At 24.7% G+C, this 14,271-nt stretch overlaps 4 protein-coding genes across 4 annotated transcripts; 2 read left to right on the top strand and 2 right to left on the bottom strand.

Moving 5' to 3' along the window:
• Positions 1 to 1,283: 1,283 nt before the first annotated feature.
• LOC129615230 (glutamate receptor ionotropic, kainate glr-3) lies at positions 1,284 to 3,792 on the top strand. The gene is made up of 8 exons (XM_055530337.1): positions 1,284 to 1,752; positions 1,875 to 2,089; positions 2,218 to 2,378; positions 2,436 to 2,496; positions 2,686 to 2,900; positions 3,024 to 3,177; positions 3,237 to 3,465; positions 3,524 to 3,792. The coding sequence occupies exons 1-8, from the start codon at positions 1,284 to 1,286 to the stop codon at positions 3,790 to 3,792; spliced, it is 1,773 nt and encodes a 590-aa protein (XP_055386312.1).
• Positions 3,793 to 5,032: 1,240 nt separating this feature from the next.
• Positions 5,033 to 7,446, top strand: LOC129615493 (ATP-dependent DNA helicase PIF1). The gene is made up of 4 exons (XM_055530746.1): positions 5,033 to 5,255; positions 5,308 to 6,030; positions 6,085 to 6,245; positions 6,305 to 7,446. Exons 1-4 carry the CDS (start codon positions 5,195 to 5,197, stop codon positions 7,346 to 7,348), a joined length of 1,989 nt encoding a protein of 662 aa, XP_055386721.1. The 5' UTR covers positions 5,033 to 5,194; the 3' UTR covers positions 7,349 to 7,446.
• Positions 7,447 to 7,590: 144 nt separating this feature from the next.
• Positions 7,591 to 8,674, bottom strand: LOC129615494 (NADH dehydrogenase [ubiquinone] 1 beta subcomplex subunit 10). Its single transcript, XM_055530747.1, has 4 exons — positions 8,583 to 8,674; positions 8,381 to 8,487; positions 7,892 to 8,167; positions 7,591 to 7,820 (listed from the first exon to the last, which is right to left on the bottom strand). The coding sequence occupies exons 2-4, from the start codon at positions 8,466 to 8,468 to the stop codon at positions 7,696 to 7,698; spliced, it is 489 nt and encodes a 162-aa protein (XP_055386722.1). The 5' UTR covers positions 8,469 to 8,487; positions 8,583 to 8,674; the 3' UTR covers positions 7,591 to 7,695.
• A 1,122-nt stretch (positions 8,675 to 9,796) lies between these two features.
• Positions 9,797 to 14,114, bottom strand: LOC129615068 (eukaryotic translation initiation factor 4E-binding protein). The gene is made up of 2 exons (XM_055530128.1): positions 13,418 to 14,114; positions 9,797 to 12,571 (listed from the first exon to the last, which is right to left on the bottom strand). Exons 1-2 carry the CDS (start codon positions 13,560 to 13,562, stop codon positions 12,348 to 12,350), a joined length of 369 nt encoding a protein of 122 aa, XP_055386103.1. The 5' UTR covers positions 13,563 to 14,114; the 3' UTR covers positions 9,797 to 12,347.
• Between the last annotated feature and the right edge of the window lie 157 nt (positions 14,115 to 14,271).

Raw genomic sequence — 14,271 nt, 5'->3', positions numbered from 1 at the left:
GGATCTTAATTATATATTAAAATTAAAAATGCATAATAGTTTTACAAAAGGTAATATAGAAAAAGCATTATTTATTTATCTGGATGGAAGGCGTGTCTCGCAGGTGTCATTTACTAGTTTAATATATAACAGTAATTCTACTTTTTGTTCTCTCATTTTGGGAATAACGTTTTCTTTGAGGTCGTAGATTGTAGATGGTTTGAGGTGTCCTCTAAATCTGCAATGACGACGAGCGCGAAACACGTTCGAAAAAGTTCACATAGATTCGGAAAATTTGGTTCTTGGCTCAAAAATAAATAGGAATAATACTATTATTCGGTATGATAAAGTTACACCTACTAAATAGGAATAATTTTATCATATCAAATTATTCATCTCTTTATATGTACGCAAGTATGTACGTGCCTCACATTAACAGTTTTTATCTGCCAATGATCAACTAAAGTAATAACGCTCTTTTTTATTTCTAAAACCAGAAAATTAAGATATCTTATCGTGAAAACCTTCTTCAAACTATCATACTGTAGTAATTTATAACAAAATAAAAATTTACCTTTTTGTAGGTAGCTGTACAAAATTCTTAAATCATAATTTGATGATCAATTTGATTAAAAATTTCTTCTATGGTAAATGAAGGGACCACTGTAATAAAAAATTACATTAACGACTGAAAAATTGCATGTGAAAGAAAAATATACAAAATTTCAAAAAAAATGTACATATGTATGTATGGCAAAATTGGTGAATATTTTCAACATAACTTTTAGATATTTTGCATTTTGTTAAATATGAACAATGTATGTATTTTAAATAAGTATATTATCAATTACTTTAAACATTCTCCTTTTGACGTCTCCAATTTAAATATTTGATTGTTTTTTATGTTCCGAAGAATCTATGTATTCTTAAAACGAAAGTTGAATTGAAAACACTAAAAATAAAATTCACTACAAATTCATGTTTTCTTATTTTTCTATCATTTTTTGTAGTATATTATTTAATAGAGTTGAATTGTAAGTTATTTATAATTGAAAAATATTTTAATTTGTAAATATTTTGTAGATGTTAGAATTGAGTTTTTTGTTTTCTTCAGACTCTCTCCAATTATTAAGATACCGAACTTTATAACGAAATTTCAAAGTGATACACCAAAATATAATTACTTCATTGAATTAGAAAATTTACTATATAAAATTATTCAAAATACAAAAATTTATAGATGTTACTGTATTATTCATGATAAGATTCATGCTAAATTGTTTACTAAAAAAATATATGAAGCAATGGAAACACCTCGACAAATGTTTTTAATTCAAATATTGAATGATGAAAATTTACGATCTCCAAATTATATAACAGTTAAAGTTCTTCAGGAAATCAAAAAAGCTAATTGTGATTTAATAATAATAATAATACAGGACGGATACTCTGTTAAACATTTTTTAAACTTTATCCATGAGAATAGAATTCTAAATACGAAGGCTAATTACATAATGTTGCATGATTATCGTATATTAAATTCAGAAATGTTACATATATGGAACAAAATATTATCTTGTGTTTTAATAAAAAAAATTGAAAGAGATCGTAAATTTGAAAATATGTCAACGTGGTTTGAATTATTGACAGTCCCATATCCAAATATCATTTTAAGAGAAACATTTTATGGAAAACTTTTAAACCGATGGAAATACGGAAAAATGCAGCGTAGAAATGTTAATTTCTTTAACGACAAAACTACAAATTTACAAGGTAATTGAATTATTTAAAAATTGCATAATATTAAAAGATCATCTATGTACTTATATATGTATGTATACATGTATTTAAGATTTTATTTAAATGTTTATTATATTCTACGTTTTATTTAAAAGGTGTCCGTTTAAAAACTGCAATGTACGAACACTTTCCGATGGTTATCAAAACTTCAAACTCCAAGCCATATAAAGGAATTGAATACAACATTTTAAACGCAATTCAGAAAAAAATGAACTTCAAAATGAAAATTTATGAAACTTCGGATTCAAAAATTGAAAAATGGGGTCGACAACTTCCCAATGAATCTTTTACTGGACTGGCTGGTGAAATTGTAATAACTTAAAAGAATTGTTTTTATAGGTTATCTTGTTTTATCTAATAGCCTTTGTGTTATATTTGATATTAATATCTTTACACTAAATTTTTATAATAGCTTAATATTTTTTTTATTAAATTCAGGTTTATGGAAGAGCACATTTTGTTATTGGTAACTTATACGCGAATCTTTTCAACTTAAAAATTATGGATTTTAGTATAGCACATTCAATTGAATGTTTGACATTTCTGACACCGGAATCATCAACAGATAATTCTTGGAAAACATTATTTGCACCTTTTAGGTACTTCAAATTCATTGAAACTAACTGGATATTAATAAAATGAGTTTAAAATTTCAGTGGTGAAATGTGGGCATGCGTTATAAGTTCACAAATTTTAATAGGCTTAATTTTTTATTATATTTCCCTTCTGAACAAAAATATTTTAAAGAAATATAAAAAACCAATTTTAACTATTAACAACGACTCATATACATTCAGATCAAAATTATTAACTTCTAATAAAGAGAAATTGAAAGCTTTAAAAAAATCAAATTTAAAATTTTCGACCAGGAATCAATTAAAATCAAAAAAAATTTCGAATTTGAAGTTAAAAGCACAAAGCGCCTTTTTGAAAGATACTTTCGACGATTTATCCAACTGCTTTCTCCTTACTTATAGTATGTTACTTTTAGTATCATTATCAAAAATGCCTAAAAGCTGGTCTTTAAGAGTATTAGCAGGATGGTATTGGACTTATTGTCTACTTATAGCCTGCACTTATAGAGCTAGTTTTACGGCAATTTTGGCAAATCCTCCATCAAGGTACATAATTTTATATAATAAATTTTATTGAAATAAAATAAGATTCTTATAAGATAATTTTCTCAAAATATTTTTAAAACGTAACTTATGCATAAGCCATTAATTACTAAATTATTATTCCAGAATTACCGTTGACAGTGTAAGGGAGTTGTCTGAAAGCGGAATTAAATGCGGAGCATTGGGTTTTAATAATAAAATTTTATTTCAGGATTCGTTCGATGAATATGTTCAAAAAATTGGAAATTATTTGGAACACGTAGAAACAACAGAAGGAGTAGTAAATTCTAGGTCTTAGAATAATAAGCTTTTGTCTATTTTGAAATATATTATTTTCAGACTTTAAGAATTCTTAAAGGTGATTTTGCTTATTTTGATAATGGATACTTTTTAAGATACCTTAGATCAAATACTAAAAATGAAAAAACTGAGAAAGAAAACTTAAATGCAGATGCCTTGCATATTATGAAAAGTTGTGTGTATAAAATGCCAGTCTCAATTGGGATGGAGAAAAATTCTCCGCTTAAACCAAGAGTTGACAAATATATTAGAAGATTAATGGAAGGAGGTTCGATTAACTAAAAAATAATGCTGCTTAGCAATTTTGAATAATTAACTTTTTTTAGGTCTTTTAACTAAATGGTTAAAAGAAGTAATAGAAGATTTGCCAGTCGAAGCTGAAGCACCTCAAGAAGCATTAATGGATTTAAATAAATTCTGGAGTTCTTTTGTTGTGTTAGGCATAGGGTATTTTTTAGCTTTTTTAGCACTGATTTATGAACACTTACATTTTAAATATATTGTTCAAAAACATCCGCTGTATGATAAATTTAATCCGAAAAAATATTATAATTTTGTTAGAGGAAAGAAGCAAGCAAGTAACAAAAGATACTAATGAGTCCTACTCTGTATGTATTAAAAATGGAAAACTTGTTATCAGAACACTTATGAGAAATTTTATTTTGTTAACGTAATTTTTTTAACAACCCAGCAAACAATAAATGTATGAGCAGTAAATAAAAAAAAACATTTTTTTCAAGTAAGCTATTTAAACGAAAGAATATTGAGGTCGCATAGAGTTCGTTCGGGTGCAGCACTAGCAAAATGCACAAAAATGTACAATTTTCATTGGAAAGATATGTTCTTCTTTTGTACGTATTGTCTATGTTCGATAAATATTTTGAAACTTGACGTAATTTATATAAACATACATAGTTAATTTCTTGAATACACAAAAAAAAATTTAAATTTAAAAAAAAGTAAACTAGAAGGTTAAAAGTTTTATAAAATATGTACATACGTTTGATCTTTTCACAGCTAAAAGTTTTTAAAACACTAAATTTTACTTTACAAAACTTGAAAAATTTTTAAATATTCAGAAAATGATAACGTCATCATTTTCAGTGATTTTTCTTCAAAAAGGAATATAACAGACTTACAATTCATACCTGTTATCTGTAATTTATAATTAACATTAAGAATTTTGAATATTTTTATTGTTTCATTTATATTCATCCTTTTTCTATTTTATAACATTCTTTTATACATATCAAATATACATACATATCACAATATTAAAGAAAAAACTGTATAAGTACATACTTTAGATTTAATATTTACTCCTTATCACAGTATGCCATTTTTTTCTCTTCATATTTCTTATTTTTTTATTCGATTTTCTAATTTAATAACAAGAAAGGGGAACAAATGAGAAGAGTGGGATATTAGAGACTAATTTTGTTAAAAAGTCAGTTTTGCTTTTTTTTTTGTATGAAAATGGCCTTATTTTTGAAAGAGGCCGTTACTCTTGGAATGTGCACATTATTGCCGTGTAAGGCATTTTTAAAATGCAAATTGTAAATTTTTGTGCATTTTGGTTGTGCTGCATCCGGACGAACTCAATGCGACTCGAAATATTATGGGGAAGAGCTAAATAGAACTCTTACTAGTGTTATTTCCGATGAAAACGTTTTCTTTATTAGGAAATTAATATTGTGAATTGTTATTGTTTAATTTTTTTCTTGTTTGCAACTCTGTTCTTTTTATTACACAAACTGTCAGGCACAATATTTTGAAAGTTGGCAATTTAATTTGAAATTCGTTTTTAAAAAGGCGCCAATCTGTTAACTGGGCAAGTAAGTATGTATGTAATTTGAAAAGTGTATTCACTGGACCATTAGGAGTACTGTAGTTGATGCTTCTTTTTAACTATCATTTGACCATATTACTTCTAAAAATTAGGCAAATTTTAGGAAAGTTAGTCTTATGGTATTTATATATAAATACATACATAAGTTATGGATTTAAATGATGCCGTCGTTACTTGTGCATGCACTTTGGAGTGGAGAAATGACGCAGGTAATTAAATTCGGTTTATTTTTCTGAAAACAGACTAATGATGTTCTAACAGGTGTGACTGGAAGAAAGGTGTCGTATAGAATTGCCACGTTACGCTTAATAAGAAACTCAGTGAGGGAGGTTTATATTGAAATAAACAATGAGAAAAATCAAATAATAAAATTGAAATTAAAAGATGTTTTGGTTCATAAAAAATTTATGACTGAAGGAAAAGCTAGTATCACTTTCAAAGCAGAAAAATGTGTGTTATTAATATCAAATGCTCCACCGGCATCTTTAGTAGATTTTTTAAAAATAATGTTCTTCAAGCTATCTGGGAATGAAAATCTTGATGAAGCGACCATCCAGAAAAATCTACGAACTCAATTATTATCAGGTAAACCTACAAAATTTGAAGAAATTAGTCCTGTAACAAGTGCAGAAATGATAATGGCTAAAAAGAAGGCTGGATTATTACCAAAATCAAGTTTAACTACTCCTTCCCCACCATTGACAAAAAAGCGAAAATTCGAGGAGTTAAAATCAAGTAAAGACATTGCTTCTAAAGGTCCCATAGCTAAAAAACTTTATCAGACCTCACCTTTGGCTGAGGAAAATTTGGCCTTAGTTGACGAACAAAAACAAGTTTTACAAATGTGTATAAGTGGAAAAAGTGTATTTTTCACAGGATCTGCAGGTACGGGTAAAAGTTTTCTTTTGCGGAAAATTATATCTTCCTTACCACCTGATTCAACTATTGCCACAGCTTCTACTGGTGTTGCAGCTTGCTTAGTCGGTATAATTTAAAAGAAATATAATTTTATCCATATTTTTATAATTTAATCCTAAGGTGGGGTGACTCTTCATTCGTTTGCTGGAATTGGAAGTGGAGAAGCTAGTTTGCAAAGATGTTATGAGATGGCTTCCAAACCAGTTTCCGCTCAGAATTGGAGAAAATGTAAAACGCTGATAATAGATGAAATTTCAATGGTTGATTGCCAATATTTTGATGTAATGGATTATTATTAATTTATAACTATTTTAAAACAATACCATCTTTTTTTTTATAGAAAATTGAAGCTGTAGCACGTTACATTCGGCGTAATGACAAGCCCTTTGGAGGTATACAACTTATTCTTTGTGGAGATTTTCTTCAATTACCTCCGGTTATTAAACGAGACTTTGTAAATGGAGTAGCGGTTAATCAAAATAATAAACGATTTTGCTTTCAATCGGAATCGTGGGCAAAATGTGTGCAGGTTGTTTTTGAACTTAAACAAGTGCATAGACAAACTGATTCAGAGTTCATTAAAATTCTTAACCACATTCGAATCGGTCATGTTACTGAAGAAGTTACAAAATGTTTGCTAAATACTTCAAAACAAAAGATTGAGGGAAATGGAATTTTGGCAACGCAATTATGTTCTCACACAAGTGATTCCGATTCAATTAATCAATCGAAGCTAAATTTATTAACAGGTGCTGAAATGAATTTCAAAGCTGAAGATAGCGATCCATCGATGTTGAAAATGTTAGATTCACAAATCCAAGTGCCATCATCTTTAGTATTGAAAATTGGAGCACAAGTAATGCTTTTAAAAAACATTAATTTATCCGCAGGTTTGGTAAACGGAGCTCGCGGTGTTGTATGCAAATTTGAAAAAAGCTTACCGGTGGTTCGTTTCAAAAATAATAATGAGTATTTGTGTAAACCTGAAAAATGGGTAGTAAAAACTCCTTCGGGTGTTACAGTTACAAGAAAACAAATCCCTCTTAAACTTGCTTGGGCTTTTTCCATACATAAAAGTCAAGGATTAACATTGGATTGTGTCGAGATGTCACTGTCAAAAGTATTTGAGGCTGGACAAGCGTATGTTGCGCTGAGTAGAGCAAAAAGTTTGGACAGCATAAGAATTTTAGATTTTGATTCCAAACAAGTTTGGGCAAACCCTGAAGTATTACAATTCTACAAACAGTTTAGGCGTCGTTTACATGATCTGACAATAATTCCTTTGGGAAACAAATCATCGAATGGAAACAAAGAAAAGATGAAAACTGCCTTAACCAAACTTAAAAAGAGTTTGATGGATAAACCATTAGTATCAATTTGCTGATCAATATTTAATATGTTCAAATTTTCTTAAATTGATTTAATATTTTACTTAGTTCAACATATTGACTCATACCGTATAACATTCTAAGTGCAAAAATTTTTACAAATAAATTATTTATATATAATTGCGAGGTTTGTATTCATTTTTCCATGAAATTGCGATATATTAATTGATTTATTCTTTCTTGTCAGCCTCCCAAAATTCAAATTAGAAAATAAATAAATATTCTACCAAGATTTAAATATTGATTTATAAATCACCACGGATTTTAATTTTTCTTTAATTTTTTACTTTCGCTACAGCAAATAAAATTTTATATCGGAGTTTAACTACAATACTTGACCGTTTCAATGGTCGTGCTCACTAGTTTTCATACCGGAACCAACCGGTCCATGACGTCTTTCCCAAATCATTCTATGTTTTTGTTTCATGTAACAGCTTCTGGCGTTACCATAGGCACCAAGATCACCATCTTCAAATTTAAAACAATTAAATTCAAATTGATAATTTGGAAAACATAATGCAAATTATAAAAAAACTTACATTTGATAAACCAATTTTCTTGAGCCTTTTGATATTGTTCCAAAACGTCTTTACATTTAACTTCATGATCTGGTTTTTCATATAGTATGCAATCTTCAAATCTTTGTCTGAGAATATTTAGGACTTCGTTATCAACCATTCTATCACGACGAAATTGCTGGTCAGCTTCGAATTGGCATACAATGTCATCAGTGTAACATTGGTCAATAGTTGGAACACGTCTAAACTTTTGGTGATACCATGGATAATGTTTGTGGTTAGGCTCAACAACGCTTTCTATAAATAATTGAAAATTCTCTTTTTTATATGTTTGTATATAAACTAACATTATTGAAACAATATTTGCTAAATATTCAACACTGCTGAACTTAGATATTGTTATAGGTTAATTATGTAACATTCTTACAAAAATTTTTCATTATCATTATTTATTTGAAATAAATATTAAAAAATATTTCGGGTTTAGAAATAATCTACAAAATTACTGACCACGAAACCACGTTATGGGTCCGTCAATCATATTACTAACGCAATTTGCGAAACGAGCCATAGGGCTCCGACCTTCTGCTTCTGGCATTGTTTATTTAATTTGGATCCTGTGGCAACATAAGCAAAATTAATGTATGGGTTTATTATTTTTCTTTTTTAAATATTAATAGATTTGCAAAATAAAAACCTAAATGTGTATTACCAAATTAATAGGAAATAAGAACACCACAGACGAGAAAGCAAAACAACTGATTGTCAAATTTTTATTTTGAGACATAAAATGTCTAATTAAATTTAGTAATTTCGACATAGCAAAAACGTCATAGATTCTTGCTACGTGAAGTAGTAAAATCATTACGCTCTCTAGTTTTAAAAAACAGAACCAAAACGGTGGATAGCAAAATCATTTGTACAGTATTGCAATTGTATTTAATATTATACTAAATAGGTAAATGCAATTAAAAAAAACGTTTTTAATAATTAATATTTATGTAGCACCTAATGAACGTCATTAACCTACTTTTTTTGTGGCAAAAACTACATTAATAACTTTACTTACTTTCTTATTAGCTTCAAGTGTCGCTTTTTGAAGATCTCGATAGCAACGACTTTTTCTTAGCGAATTTAACCATTCGCGAATCGTAATATTATTTTGACAATATTCGAGTAAACTGTTCGCTTCGCGAATCAGAATAGCCCTGAAAATGTGTATATGTTATATGAATTCTGGCATATATTTTAACTTGCTTAACTTAAAACAGGAAGTTAAAAGTGCACCAGTAGTTTGTACAACTGGGTTTTTCTAAGTTTCACACTTTTATAATCCAAAATCAAAATTTTTCGTTTTTGGTATAATCCAAAAATATTTGTTTATGTTTTATAAATACTTTGAAATTTGACGTTTATCACAGTAAATCGTTATCACAGACAAAGTTTTTTAAAAGTTTTTTCAAGTTTTCCGTCTGGGTTATTGTTTTTTTAAATGAGAATTTTTTTTCTTCTTGAGAGAAAGTTCGTCATTGTTTCTCTTTTCAAAGTTTTTTCAATTTTGATCCCGTCTAAGTATTATTCTAGTATGTAACGAACAGTAGCGGAATAAAGTTTAGAATGACTATAGATCACAGTTTATTAAAGTTTTGGTTTAATTAAATTTTATGAATTTGACTCAATCCATACAATAAGCGAATATATTTTGGTTGGTTACTTCATAAATGAATTCAAAAATTTAGTTAATATTATATTATAATGTAGTAACTTCCGATAGTAAATATTTGCTGAGAAATAATTTGTAAAAAAAATTTATTATGTACATGTATACATTTTTCGCGTTTTTAAATCCGTAAAGTTTCCAAACTTTGAAAATTTTCATTTTAAGTTTTTGTTTTAACACTAGCTCTCAAATCAGTAAAACAAATATTTTCTTCTTATAATTAAAAATTTATTTTCATTTAATTTACTAATAATAAATTCTTAAAGATATATTTAGGTTATTTGTCCAATATGTTATATCATGTTATATATTATAATAGTTTTACTAACTTAAAAATTAATTATTAGATCGATTTATGAATACCTACTATATACATAGTAAAAATATCCATAATATTCAGTTCTTTTTTAAAAAAAAAAAAACAAAAAATATTGAGAAGCATATTTAAATTTCAATTTTTTAAAATAATAATTTTACATCTCAAATTTTCTTTAAATTTAAATTTCTTTATGTTTACTTATATATTTTTTAATATTTTCTCCTATAATAATCAGTATTTTTTATTTTTAGTTTAATACCAACTTAATGTTTCCATTGAAAGAGTTTCTTTACTCCATATTTTTTGCTAATTATAATTATCTAAATATTTTATTATTAAAAATACAATATGATTTTAACAAGTTTTTCAAATTTAATGTTCTGTTATATTAAAATACATTTTTTACTACAGAAATATCACATATGGAAAATTAAAAATCAAACAAAAAAAATGAGAGTTATAATGTAAATTTTAGTTGTATAAAATATTATGTAATTTGAAAATAAATATTGAATATTAATATTAATAATATAAAGTATATTTTTTTTATTGTAATTAAACTAGCTATTTACTCTTTATTTCTGAATTCTTTTTAAATCATTGTTATACGTATTTATGTACATATATGTATGTGCACGTCTCATTATTATTATTATACATGTACAATAAATTTAATTAAATATATATACATATTGTTCATTTATATAGTGATAATTATTGTAACGAGTATTTTAAAAGATTTAATTATTCTTAGTTTTTAATTTTTATAATTTTTGCTTTTTAAAAAAATTTTATTTTATGAAATTTACCCGATAAATTTTTAAATTATTATTTTTTTAAATATTTTTAAATTGTTATATAATTAATCTTTTATATTTTAACTTTTTATTTCTTTTAAAATCATTTAAATTTCATTAGGATTAAAATGGAAATTTTTAATATTATTTAAATAATGCATAAAGACCAAAATTAATCAATCTAATTGATTTTTGGAGATGATGATAATTAGATATAAAAATTCTAATATTATTTGAATAATTTTATGGCATATTAAATTTTTTTTTTAAATTAGTTATATTTTTATTAAAATTGTATATTATTAATAAATTGAAAATTATTTATGGCATAACATGTTAGTTTTTATATGGTTTGTGTTTAAAATGGTAATTATTATGTGTGTAAGAATTAAAAATAAAATTTTATCACATTCGCAGCATTTAATTTTGTACGAGTTATTTTATTATATTTTATTATATTTTATTTATTAATTTTGTGTATTATCAAATTTTTGTTTAAACTGAGAAATTCTATTTTTTTTATTTCCTTTCTCTTCCGTTTTAATATTTTTATTTCTTGTAAAAAGGGAACGCGGACATATTAAAAGTTTTTAGTTTAAATTTTATAAAAAAAAAATTTTTTTTTGGTTTTATTTTTTTAATTTTTATTTTTATTTATAATTAGCTTATATATATATGTATATATATTTATTAATTCATTTTACGTGTACAATGTTTGAATAGTCAATATGACTAAAATTTATAACAAAAAAAAAAAATAAAATAATTTTGTACATATTAAATATATATATATATTTTTTTCCCAAAAATTTTTGTTTGATTTTTATTATATTTTTTTCTTTTTTATATAAATTATTTCTCTATATGGATTATAAAAAACTAATTATATTTATAATTACATGTAAAAATATTTATGAAACAATTTTTTTAATTAATGTTATTTTTTTATTTTCAATCATGGCAGTTTTAAATTATTTTTGAATTTGCTTTATTTTCTCTGTTCTAGATTATTGCCAATAATGAATGCATCATAATTTTAATAATTTATATAAAATAAAAAGTGTAATATTGAATATAATTTTTTTTTTCAACATTTAAATATTGACTTTTTTTTTTGTAGCGATTTTAAATTAAAATTAAGGACTTAGCTCTTTTAAAAATTTTACGTTTTACATTTTTCAAAAATTTTCAATAGATGTATGAATTTTAATTATTCATTTAAAAAATGATTAAGTTTCAATTTGTTAGCATAAAAAAGAAAATAAATGAGATGTGAAAATATCACAAAATTCATTAAACCACAACCTTTTAAATAAATTTTTAAAAGTATATAAAAAAGATAATTTTTTTTTTCACATTTCATTTAAATTTTTGTTTTTTGCTTTGCATATATGAGAACTTAATTAAAGTAGGTGAAAAATTAAATATCTCTATTTAACAATTATATATATATATATATATATATATATATATATGTACTTGATGTAACATTTTAAAACCTCAATATAATTTTTATAACTATATAATTTTGTATTCTTAATATTATTTTAAATTATATGCAAATAATAATAAAAAAAAATTAAATTATAATAATAATAATTAAATTAATAATAATAATAATATTTTAAGAACCATCCTGTTTTACATTTCCATTTCAAATAGATCATCATGATCATTATGTTTATTATGTGATGGTGATGATGATTTTGGTGGTGATTTTGCAACTGGGGTTGCTAAACATTTTTTAATTGGAATATTTGGTTGTCCTCTAATCAGACATTGTGGTATATTTTTCGGTGGGGTTTGACTTAATGGTGAACTTTTTAAGTTCATCATAAAAGCGCGTTCATATATTAAACGAGTACCTGAAAATAAAAATAAATAAATTAATCTCATACATATTATAGTATAAGGGTATATAAATTATATATGTAAAAATACGGTGTATATAACAAAATTAATTTATAATATAACTAAAATTTTTCTTTTTTCAAACTTAGATATTTTTATACTTGTAAACACACAACTACAGAATCTGTTATACATATAAATAAGTATATAACATTAAAAGTTGAAATTATACGAAATTCTAAAATTTAATTTTGCTTTTTTAGATTTATCATAAAAGTCAACATAAATTAGAAGCTTTAAAAGTAAATTTAAAGAAATTTAACAAATTAAATATAATAAAATTAAAAGTGAAAAATTTGGGTCATTAAAATATAAATAAATAAATAAAAATAGTATATATCAACAAAATATGTAGTAATTTCTATATGTATATATACTCTTATATTCAAAATTTCAGAACACATACAACAATATATACAATGTCGTCATATACAGTATAATTTATATGCTATGTTGTGTTGTACGCGCATATAATGAAAAATAAACATTGTTATTTTATTTTAAATTTCTAATAATAAAAAGATTCACCACGAAAATTTTGTATAAGAAATAAATTTATAATAGCATAATAGTGTAATTGCATAACAAAATTAATTTATTTATTATTTGTCAACATAATGTCAATAATTATATTGTATAAGAAATCATATTTTGAATTTCTTTCTTCTAAATTCATGAAAAATAGATGTAATTAGATTTAATTGTAATTTTGTATTATCTTGAGATTTGAGAAATTTTAAATTATTAAAGCTATAGTATTGTATTATATTAAATGAAAATAATAGAAAAACAATGCTCACCTCCAGGAGTAGTTGAGTATAATGTACCACCAGGAGTTGATGAGTAAACTTCTGGCATTTGAGCTGGATCAGTTACAAGAACTTTTCTTGTTGGAATAGTTTGTGCATGAGACCATGCTTGTCTTGCCATTGGTGATGCAGACATTTTTAGATTATTTTATTTTATTTTATATTTTATAAATAATTCTTGGACGAATTTACTGAATTTTATTTATTTTTTAACTTTAACTAATTTGTCAAGTTATTAATATTTTATCAATTTTATTCTAATTCAAATTTAATCTTATATTTGTATTTTTTTTTTTTTGTATTTTATTAAAATTAATATGATTTTTAATTATAAATATATTTATTTATTTTATTCGAGTATGATGGCACTTGTGTATTTACTATATTGTAAATTCTATTGTAATGTTTTTCAATTATTTTCTTTTGCAGAACACACTCAATAATAATTTAATTAATTTAATTTTAAAACGAAAAACAAAAAACGTTTTTTTTTTTTTTTTGTAAGATTTTTCTTATTTGGTTTAAATATTAAAGAGTTCTTGTTAATTAGTTTTCAAGTTTGGAAAAGCTTCACTAGCGGCCTTTTTCAAAAATTCTGGTTTTCAATCAATTGCCTTTTAGGAAAATTTTCTTTCTCTGTTATTTTACTTGTTAATACTTTAACGTTTTAACTTGAACTGAAATTAAAAATTCTCTGCTCTGCTTTTAAATGAATTCTTGACGAAAACAAATTGCGCATTCGTTTCTAGCTTTCTTATGTATTTTAAATATTTTCACTTTTTTTTTTTATTTTTGTTTTTCAAAATTCTCATATATTTTTATATTATTATTTCTTTATATATATA

This window comes from Condylostylus longicornis, unplaced genomic scaffold, assembly GCF_029603195.1.
Source record: "Condylostylus longicornis isolate FDR11 unplaced genomic scaffold, ASM2960319v2 ptg000135l, whole genome shotgun sequence".
NCBI lineage: Eukaryota > Metazoa > Arthropoda > Insecta > Diptera > Dolichopodidae > Condylostylus > Condylostylus longicornis.
Note: the sequence above shows the minus strand (reverse complement) of the source record. Positions and strands in the feature narration are given on the sequence as shown.

Coding starts and splice junctions, on each gene's coding strand:
- LOC129615493 (XM_055530746.1), top strand. CDS start 5,195: ATGGATTTAAATGATGCCGTCGTTACTTGTGCATGCACTTTGGAGTGG. Junction 5,256..5,307: donor GGAGTGGAGAAATGACGCAG/GTAATTAAATTC, acceptor ATGTTCTAACAG/GTGTGACTGGAAGAAAGGTG. Junction 6,246..6,304: donor TTGATTGCCAATATTTTGAT/GTAATGGATTAT, acceptor TTTTTTTTATAG/AAAATTGAAGCTGTAGCACG.
- LOC129615494 (XM_055530747.1), bottom strand. CDS start 8,468: ATGCCAGAAGCAGAAGGTCGGAGCCCTATGGCTCGTTTCGCAAATTGC. Junction 8,168..8,380: donor ACCCATAACGTGGTTTCGTG/GTCAGTAATTTT, acceptor AATTATTTATAG/AAAGCGTTGTTGAGCCTAAC. Junction 7,821..7,891: donor AGAAAATTGGTTTATCAAAT/GTAAGTTTTTTT, acceptor TTAAATTTGAAG/ATGGTGATCTTGGTGCCTAT.
- LOC129615230 (XM_055530337.1), top strand. CDS start 1,284: ATGGAAACACCTCGACAAATGTTTTTAATTCAAATATTGAATGATGAA. Junction 2,090..2,217: donor CTGGACTGGCTGGTGAAATT/GTAATAACTTAA, acceptor TATTAAATTCAG/GTTTATGGAAGAGCACATTT. Junction 2,379..2,435: donor ACATTATTTGCACCTTTTAG/GTACTTCAAATT, acceptor TTAAAATTTCAG/TGGTGAAATGTGGGCATGCG.
- LOC129615068 (XM_055530128.1), bottom strand. CDS start 13,562: ATGTCTGCATCACCAATGGCAAGACAAGCATGGTCTCATGCACAAACT. Junction 12,572..13,417: donor ATACTCAACTACTCCTGGAG/GTGAGCATTGTT, acceptor TTTTATTTTCAG/GTACTCGTTTAATATATGAA.